The 10,723-nt window shown below is 37.3% G+C and overlaps 1 protein-coding gene across 1 annotated transcript; it reads right to left on the minus strand.

The window, feature by feature from the left end:
• Nucleotides 1-6,246: 6,246 nt before the first annotated feature.
• Nucleotides 6,247-8,170, minus strand: LOC309480653 (L-rhamnose-binding lectin CSL3-like). The gene is made up of 9 exons (XM_082145280.1): nt 8,158-8,170; nt 7,867-7,924; nt 7,772-7,795; nt 7,618-7,674; nt 7,328-7,463; nt 7,099-7,208; nt 6,934-6,978; nt 6,697-6,817; nt 6,247-6,471 (listed from the first exon to the last, which is right to left on the minus strand). The coding sequence occupies exons 2-9, from the start codon at nt 7,895-7,897 to the stop codon at nt 6,366-6,368; spliced, it is 630 nt and encodes a 209-aa protein (XP_082001406.1). The 5' UTR covers nt 7,898-7,924; nt 8,158-8,170; the 3' UTR covers nt 6,247-6,365.
• Between the last annotated feature and the right edge of the window lie 2,553 nt (nt 8,171-10,723).

Consider the following 10,723-nt stretch of genomic DNA (forward strand, 5'->3'; position numbering starts at 1 on the left):
AGTTGGAAAATTGACAGTTCTGTCGATGTTTTGCCCAGGCAGGGTTAGTTAAGTAAAACTAAAACTATTAAAAACATTTATGCTAATCGAAATAAACCTGAAATAAAGAAAAATATAACTATTAGTTGAAAAACTTAAACTAAACGGAAATTAGAAATGTTTTCTTTTATCAACAAACTGGATTAATGTCGGGGTTTTTTTTTCCCCTGCGACCTTCAACCGACGCGATCATTCTCCATTCATTAACCGACAATTCATTAAATTAATGAATGAACAAGTGCCTGTGACTGTGACCCATTAAAAATACCCAACATTTTTCCCCTGGGGTTTAGTTTTAGCCTGCATATAAAATAGCAGCAACAGAATAGGGGGATTCATCATCGTATTCACCTGTAGCGCTTCTGTGAACGGAGAAAAAAGCAGGATAAAATCCATAACTCTATTAGGCTACTCTATCTATCCATAATTCTGATACAGTGTTTCTCAACTGGTTTTGCTTCAAGATCTTTTCTCCTCCCTTTTAAAATGTGAAAATCCTATTAATTTTGCTTTATTGATTTTAATGTTATTTAATATTTTCTTTAATTACAGTTTATTATTTAGCTTGGATTAATTTAATCCATAAAATCAATTACTCCTTATGAGCATATTAATTGATTACCACAAATGATCCCTGCTGAATTCGTCTGGTCTGACTCAGTTCATCATTGATTGGGAGAGAACACAACTTACTGGCTGTGGAAATCAGTGGGCGTGTCTCATTATACTATAAGCAAAACGCCGTAAAATAACGCGCGCTCTGTGCAACCAAAACGGCGTTTTTTACGACGTTATATGGCGAGATGAACGGCGTAAAAAGCGGTGCTTTCCATGCACTCTAAAACGCCATTGAATACGGCGTCATTGACGTATTTTGCGCGTTTTTTACGGCGTTTGTAATTACAACGGCGTATTTTGCGCCGTCAAATGCGGTTTTAAACGCCGTATTTGACGGCGTTTGGCTGTAAACGCGATTAATCTATAGCATAATTCTGAACCACTTGGCTTGCCATAGTTCTGACACACACACACACACACACACATAGCCTATTTCTGCATAATATAGTACATAATATGTAGCCTTCAGTAATGTTTTTCATTGATGTTATGGCAGTCCACATTGCTGACTTGTGCACGTCTCAAGCGCCCTCTTTACGTTCGTCCTAATGCCTGTCAAGTCAAGTCAAGTTTATTTGTATAGCGCTTTTCACAATACAGATTGTATCAAAGCAGCTTCACAGTATTACATTTAAATAATACAACAAAGTTTGTTTCAAGAGGAATTTATTGATTGATAAAATTAAATTAATTATCCCCAAAATATCCCCAACTGAGCAAGCCAAAGGCAACAGTGGCAAGGAACCTGTTTAGTTGTCCGTGGATTTGCCTATATTTGGTGTTGAAAACGGATCAACGCCAAATATAGGCAATTTACTAACGATTCAATGAACACTTATGTCTCAAAAATCGACCAGGATTTTTTTCACAAAAGTGACATATACAAGAGGACACCGAAGTTGCAATATGTTACATTTGTTCTACAAAAATCTCCAAAATTGTGGATTTTTATTTTTTTTGCACAACTTTTAAAAAACTATTTTATTTGACGGAACATAAAACTTGAAGAATAATATTATTTGGTATTATTATTTATATTTATTGTAAAACATATTTTATGTTTTGTTATGTAACTGTTAATAAAAGTTTGATTATTATATTGTGATTTTTCATTTCATATCCATTAAATTCAAGCAATTTAAATTATATATATGTAGCATACGTTTTTAAAAGAAGCCATTTTCAGCTTCAGTTTCGGTTTTCGGCCAAGTACATCCTAAATTTTCGGTTTCGGCCCAGAATTTTCATTTCGGTGCATCACTAATATATACAGTATATATATATATATATATATATATATATATATATATATATATATATATATATATATAAAATGGTCTTTTAAAAAACTTAAGTTTAACTTGTTAAAATCTGCAGAAAACTGCACACACACAAACTGCATGCAGGTATATATGCAGGACAACTCCTCATGCTTGTAATGCACACAGTATTGACACATTATCAATCTGTTCACAGAACCAAAGCATTGAGATGAGACGTGAAACTGTCATCCGCAGCCTTATCCTTAAAGGGATAGTTCACTTTGAAATAAAATGTTGGTATGTTTTAGCTTACCTCAAGGGCATCCAAGATGTAGGTGTCTTTTTTTCCGCAGTAGTTTCAATTTTGATATTTTTAGGTCAAACCGTTCTTGTCTGTCAGTCATATAATGCAGGTCGATGGTCACTGTCTCAAAGAGCATGCACAGAGTCCAAATTAAAACAATTCCCCATCGTGCAAATTAAACAATTCCACATCGTAAGTACACATTGATGGCCCAAGACACGAAACGAGAGGTTTGTGTGAGAAAACGAACAGTATTTATATTGTTTTTACCTCTTGAACACAGACCAAATGATCTGAGAGCGCGGGCGGGTATAGACATATACACTAGATGTCGCATTGGCTACTGCGAAACCCGTGACGTGACTCAATACAGGGCAGGTATATATGCTCCGCCTTTAGCTGTGATAGGCTTAATAAATAGACCTGAAGCAACCAATAGTAGCCTGAAGCCAAACATCTATACTGCCACATTTAGCTGGACAATAACTTTATTCTAGAGCTGCTATAAAGACAAAACACTTTAATTTCCTATTATCACTGTAAAGCTGCTTTGGAACAATCTACATTGTTAAAAGCGCTATATAAATGAAGATGACTTGACTTGACTTGACTAATTAATGCACAATTTGCCTTACAAATTATATTGTCAGCATTGCAATATGAGTAAATGTAGCTGTGTAAAATGTAAGGGATGATGCCACCCTTCTAAAACAATGTGTATTTACTTTTAAATTGTAACATATTTAATGGAATGGAATTATAGTGTATTTAGTGTTAGCTCACTATCTTAGCCTTTTTCAGTGCATTAGGTGAGGTAAACTGATAATATTAATGATTCTCATTTCTTTATCAAAACACAAAAACTGGTACCATTTTGGAGAGAAATTGGGTATTTTTTAATCTCTCTATTTAACCCACCTCAGGGTGTGTGATGCTGAACTATTGTATGAGTTTCTAAAGGTTTTTGAATTCTTTGCACAGTTATGAACATTGATATTTTATGTGCAACAATAGCATGCTCAGGCTCAGTTCAAACAATATGACTTAATATGGTGATGGGTGTACTGTTTTGATGCATTTTTAAAAAATGGATGATTTACATTCGTCACTCAACAAAATATAATGTGAATTACAGTGTGTACAATGTTTGGTTTTTTTTACTTTATTAATTGTAGTGCACACAGTGTTTATGTAATCTTGGGACTCTTAACAAAAAGAAATAAACAAGGAGAGAGAATGATTTGTTTACATTGTCCACGCTTTACTTCACTCTTTTTTCTTCTTACTTTTTCCAACCACAGACAATTCTCTCTTACAGCCTCTAGCGGACTGGTTCAGTATTGCAGTCCATGAACATTAACACAGAACATAACATTCCCCTCTTTCTTTTAGGAAAGACTCTTAACAAGTGGTATTATTCAGCCCAATTTCCATCCATTATGAATTATGCCCTTAAACTAAAAGTTTACTTCTGTATCTTATAACATATCAATTATAAACACATGAACACATTCAACATGTTTTCAGTTACTTCCCTACTACAACACTAGTGTTATTTCATTCACTCTTCTTTGTTTTCCTTTACTCTGTAGCATAGTCTTTTAACCATACAGGAGGCTGTCTAGCCCGTGTGCTCTTAACTGGCTCACGCACAACATTCTCTGTTCCAGGGCTAACCTGAGCATTTTCTAATGCAATTTGAGTGTTTTCTGGAACCAGAGACAAGTGCGCCACGTTCCATTTCTTCCCATCACTCAAGACATACGTGCTTGGTCCCAGTTTCTTATTCACTAACATTGGAACAGTGAATTTCCTTCCAACCTTTGGTATATGCATAGGTTTTCTTACACGTACACAATCTCCACACTTGAAGGGTGGTGGTTTTGCTCCACGTTTCTTATTTGTGTACCGTTTCATCTTTTGCTGAACCCGCTGTACACGGTCACATATGCCCATTGTCACTTTCTCACCCTGAGCTGTTGTGGTTGACAGAGTGTTTAGCTTTGTGTGCATCTTCCTCCCTCTTAACAGTTCAAAAGGTGATACGCCTGTGGTTGCGTGCGGTGTAGCTCTGTAGTTCAGGAGGAAATCTGTGACCGCTTGTTTCCATGGAAGTTGTTGAATTTCAGCTACTTGGATGCAGTTCTTTAAAACACGATTCCATCTCTCCACAGCACCGTTCGCTTGGGGCCAGTGAACACTGCAATGAATGTGTTTTATTCCTCTTTCAGCCAGGAAATCAGCGAATGCAGTAGAAGTAAGCTGAGGACCCTTATCACTGACTAAGGTGAGTGGGTTACCTTCTCTCGCAAACACAGATGCTAGAAACTTTGAAACGGTATTGGTTGTAACATTTGAGGTAAATGCAACCTCGGGCCACTTACTATAATAACCCACCATCGTAATAGCAAATTGACAGTCCTGTGTGGCTCTCTCAAAAGGTCCTATGCTATCTATTGCAACTTTCTGAAATGGACCGTCTGGCAGGTTCACTGGCTGCAATGGGGCTGGACACGTCCAGGCGGTTTTGATCATCTCTTAGTTCGTACGCCCTGATCGTTGAATCCATTTGTTTCTGTGTTTTAGGCCAACCTTATGTGATTTGGGCACGCAGCTTGGACAACTCTGGACAAGATTCGCATGCTTCCAGGAGTTCATCAGAATGGCTCTTGAAAGGTCCTTTGAAATCTCTGCAACAAGGCCTAATTCCTCTCCCTGACCTGCATCTGAATCAGGTAAGCGTGGTCGAAGTCAGAACTGGGTAGATCAACCAGAGAAGGGCCAACATAAAGGTGAAGTAACAAATACTCAATTATGTGGCTAAAGATCTAAATCTTTCTCAACATCTGGAGAGTCTGAACACATGAATGAGTTGGAGAGATCATCTCCTCTTCAAACTTACAAGCCTGTGCTCAAGTTAGAACACAGGAATGAGAGACATTCGGAAATCCCGGTTAACTTCATCCCTTCCTGACACACGGTAGATCAGCAACTTCAGATGAATACACCTTACTTCTACCCAGCTAACAGAGTTTTGTTACAAGAATGTTCTCCAAATATTCAGTGTTGGTTCTGGGAACGCGTTTAAGGGCGTTTTTCCACTGGGTTCGTTTGCTGCGGTCCGAACCCGAGTGCGCTAGTTCCCGGCGCCTCCCGCAGCGTTGGTCTGGTTTCACACTCAATTAATTGTATCGAACCCAGGTGCGTTGGCAGTGATCTTACGTCATCGCAAACGCAATCAAACAATGATATCGACAGTGATACGCATGCGCGGGATACTATACTTCCTGAACAAGCGCGCACCCGAGTCCGTGTTGCTTGCACATTAACGCAAACCGCACCACGGTTCGGGAGCAACCGAGCTCAGACCACCTCCTCCAGGTAGTCTCGGGTTCGGTACTCTAGTGCGCACCCGGGTCCGATGACAGCGTTCACATTAGCGATTTTTCATGCGAACCGTGCCCCGGTCCGCACTAAACTGCCAGTGTGAAAGCGCCCTTAAAGGCATGATGTTCCTCAATGTTTTTTCAACCTAATTTTTATCCACAACTCACATTCTAGGAATATTGATTTGTAACATTCCAAGAACATAATGTTCAGTTTCCTGAATGTTATTAAAAAGTTAGTATGAAGTTCTGGAAACATTTCAATCATTCAAACACCTGCTGTGAACAAGCACTGAAAGAAAGACAAGAACACAAACTACAACTTTCTTCAGCCACAGTCTTAGATGAAATCTCCTCTGAAGAGATTTAATCTCATTTATCTTCAGTTGGATTAAGCAGCATTCACTTCACTTATGACTAACCAGGCGAACTTATTCTGTCAGAGAATAACATAAGTTATTGAGAATTAACAGAGGTTTAGATGTTGATGAAGCGTTTCGTTTGATGTTATCATCATGGTGATCAGTGTTTACTTTAGTTGGGGTTCTTGGCCCTTGTTAAGTTTTTTTTAGCCACTGTAGACATTTTCAGAAAACATTTCGGCATTGAAAAACCAGGTTGTTTTTGCACTGAAATTCTCAGACCATTTTTAAAGCATCTGGACTCCACTTTATTTTTTATATTTACTTTATTTTGCTTTCATTGTCATTTGCCATGATCAGGACACAAGGTACATTTGTGGCAGGATGGTCAATATCATTTACAGCAGTATGTCACTTCCAGATACTTATAAACACCCACACATGGATCAGAGAAGACAGAATTTGAAGCATTTAGTTGACAAGACTTCTTCCCATCACACCTTAAGAAAACAAAATTGGAAAAGTTAAAAGAGAGAGTGTCTATTAGCATTATTCTACAGCCTCTCAAAAATGTAAACTAAAAATTAATGTTTCTTTGTCCATATTAAGTAGCCATTTAATAAACAGGATAATGTCTCAAATGTACACTTACCCTTTGATGTATTGTATATGTAAAAAAAAATAATAGAAGATAGTGAACCCTTAAGTGACTGTAGATGAAGTACCTGGAACGCAGGCTGCTGGTCTGAGGGGAGTAACAGTCTGGACTGGTTGCGAATTCATGAGGGCAGGTTACGAGATCTCGTCTTCCATAATTGGCATGATGAACATAAATAACACCTTTACCTTTTGATACACAGACACTTGGTGAGAATTTCCTGAATGATTGTTTGTATTGTGGACTGGAGGCTGTACACAAACCTCAGCATAGTAAAAGAACATACAGAAAGATGATAACTTACCACACTTAATGACACTTTGACTATTTTCACAGGTTACACTTCTTTCTACATTTTATTTGGGTGGAAGGGGAGCAGAGGTCAGAAATATACAGTAACTACCAGTACAAGATATTCAAATATTTTTACTCATTTGCTACACCTTAATTTATGATGGAAGTTACTTACTTGCTGGGACACAGTCATAAGACAGATCCAGGTATTTATAAGTTCCAACACAAGGATCAGAGAAAACAGAGTTCACTGCAGGAACCGTACAGCACGTACTACCATCACACCTGATTCATGGACAGACAATGACAAGTACTTAAGATTCATATTGTCTGTATATTAAAGCTATTGTGCTTAATGTATAAAATGAAGTTGTACATTTTCCTATGTAATCAGTTAAACCTACCGAGCAGACATTATAGAGAGGGACTCTGCTGTTTTGCAGCGTGTATTTGAGATCTGATTAGCTGGTTTCCCACTAATGCACGTTTTGGAACAAGTCCGCCCATAGTTGGCTTGATTGACCTTTATGAAACCCGAATCTATTGTTTAAAGAAAAGACACAGAATTGTGGTAGTTTAAGGACATTCCATGTGGTTGGAGACACAAAGGCTCCAGATCCCTGTATGAGCCTGTTCCCTGCACTCATACTGTTGCATTTAGGAACAAAAGCCAAACATATGACTAATTACTCACCACAGGTGAGATGTGCAGATTCTCCTTCACATACCACAATTTTTTTTGCTTCTGCACCTGCAGAGAGGAATCGGAAGTAAGATTACTTAAACGTTCTGCACTTGAAAGTCTTCATTTAATCAGACTAAACCTGTATTAGTCAGTATTGCCTTACCATGTTGATACAGAAACAGCAGCACTGAAAATCCAATAAAAACAAGTTGAAACATTTTAAATCATGCATTGAATTGGTTCTAAATTAGTACTTACAAGTGATCCAGCTTAGCTTTTTCACCAGCATATTGAATGTGTGAACAGAAGGAAAGCCCTGGAATTATTTTAAAGGGACACGTGAGCACACAGTATTTATAACAAAAACAAGATTACAAAAGACTATTTATTTGCACTCAAATGATTGCAATAAGGGACTGAATTCCATTACAACACCATTATATTGTTCAATTTAGCACAGGTTAATCCAAGTGCAATTTACTGAAAACAAACAAATACAAAATAAACAATACATGACTACAAATAGAGAAGCATAAACATGAGACTCACCAAACAGCAGTTACAGAGAACAAAGCTTGACAAGAATCTATGGGAACATGATGCCCATATATACACAAGGACTAATCACATAACAAGACACACCTGAAAGTAAGCAACACCATTAACCAATGTGAAGACACAACTGAATACCACATGACAAGACCATAAACCAATGAGAACAAGACATGGCAAAGGAACCAAATCCACAGGGTGCGTCTCAATCAGCTCCCTGACTCCAGAGTCCATAACCAAACAGAAGGTCCATGAAAACTAAAACTAACAAAACATAATGATGACATTTTATATGTTTATTTCATTATTTATGTATAATTGTATTTCTTCCACATTTATTTGTTTTCATTTATTTATAAATTTATTTCCACTTTTATATATCTCCACATTTCTTTATGTAGGCTATATTTGTATTTATGTCTACATTTATTTATTTCCACATTTATTTATTTCTAAATTTCTTTGTCCATATGGTAATGAGGGGGGCGTGTTTTACTTCAGACATTGCAATCGATCTCGGAGTGGCAGTGCTGAAGCTTTGAGGTCACCTTGTGGTGTGACCAAACCAAACGCAAGAGATTTGTGGACGTGCCTTTGCAAGTCACACAGGGAATGGATGACTGAGAGATGGGCAATATGGCCAAAATCTTATATCACGGGTTAAGTCATTGAATATCACCCTAACTTTATGTATATTGGGTGAGTATCCACAGGGCCATATAGGCAGGGTTTTATAATCACAGAGGTCTCAAATTTGAGTGAGTTAGGGTGGTTTTTGTGGACATTTTAAGACATTTGAAAGCCAGAAAAACTATGTCAGTGGTCAGTAGATTATTTGTCAATACCTACTCTCTCCTCTCTCCATCAATCTTCTTTTTATCCCAGTCTCCTTCTCTTCCCCTACTGAAGCTGAGCATTGACTAACAGTCTTTTCATTTTCATCTGTGCCAGTGAAGAAAGTAAACATAAAGGGTAAACTGATATTTATGTTTTATGAATCATTTTCTTAGATCAAGGCAAGGCAAGGCAAGGCAAGGCAAGTTTATTTATATAGCACATTTCATACACAATGGCAATTCAAAGTGCTTTACATAGAAGAAATTAAAATAATAAAAAGAAATAAGAATAATTATGAAATACAGTACAGTACAGTCGGACGAACAGCGGCACAGTGCTCATTCAGTAAATGCATAGCTAAACAGAAGTGTTTTGAGTCTGGATTTGAATGTGACCACTGTAGGAGCACATCTGATCTCTTCTGGAAGCTGGTTCCAGCTGCGGCTGGCATAATAGCTAAAAGCAGACTCACCATGCTTAGAGTGAACCCTTGGTATTTCTAGCTGATATGATCCTAATGATCTGAGTGATCTGTTGGGTTTATATTCAGTGAGCATATCTGCATTGTATTGAGGTCCTAGGACATTGAATGACTTATATACCAGTAATAAAACTTTGAAATCAATCCTAAATCTAACTGGGAGCCAGTGTAAAGACCTGAGGACTGGTGTGATATGTTCATATTTTCTGGTTCTGCTCAGAATCCTAGCGGCAGCGTTCTGTATGAGCTGCAACTGTCTTATGGTCTTTTTGGGAAGGCCAGTGAGGAGTCCATTACAATAATCCACCCTGCTGGTGATGAAAGCATGCACAAGTTTCTCTAAGTCTTGTCTGGAAACAAAGCATCTAATTCTTGCAATATTTTTTAGATGATAGTATGCTGATTTAGTTATTGCTTTGACATGACTACTGAAACTAAGGTCTGACTCTAGTGTCACACCAAGATTCCTGACTTGATTTTTAGTTGTTTGACCCCTAGAGTGAAGGTATGTGTTCACCTTGAGAACTTCATCTTTATTTCCAAATGCAATGACTTCAGTTTTGTCTTTGTTTAATTGAAGAAAGTTTTGACTTTCAGTGAATTTAAGGGCTACCAGGTATTAGTGAGATTGATGAGATCTTTTATTTTACTAGGGGCATGTGCAAGACCTCCTTAATCTCCCTATTGAGTGCATTTCAAGGCACAATATATATATATATATATATATATATATAATTACTAGCAAGTCTTTTAAAAACTAGCAGTATTGAAAAACTGCTTCAATAGGGGCATGATAGTGAATTTATCAGCACACAAAAGCAATAAAACGTCACGTTATGTTGGATTCTTGCTTTGTCCTCACTTCTTGGGGAGGAAGCAAGATGTTTCGCTCTGTCTTTTTAATGTTTATGATTCACACCATATTTTTTAAAAGCACCATGGGCTTTCTTAGAATAGATGGGAGTCACTGTTTGTATGTTGATATTACAAGGACAAGTACTTCTGGACAAACACAATGAAGAGGAAAAATGTGAAAATCTAACAGTACAACCATCCAATTATTAATATTTCACTCACATCAGTACATGCATGATTCATGCGCATAAATCAAAATCAACTAGTACCAACCCACTTATCCTAGGGTAGAAATCAGACAGATATACATATTTTATCGATCCTTCATATGTAAATGCAAATATATTCATCTTATTCTGTTGCTCCAATTCATATAGTTTATAACAGAAT

This window comes from Leuciscus leuciscus, assembly GCF_965113295.1.
Source record: "Leuciscus leuciscus genome assembly, chromosome: 18".
NCBI classification, from domain to species: domain Eukaryota; kingdom Metazoa; phylum Chordata; class Actinopteri; order Cypriniformes; family Leuciscidae; genus Leuciscus; species Leuciscus leuciscus.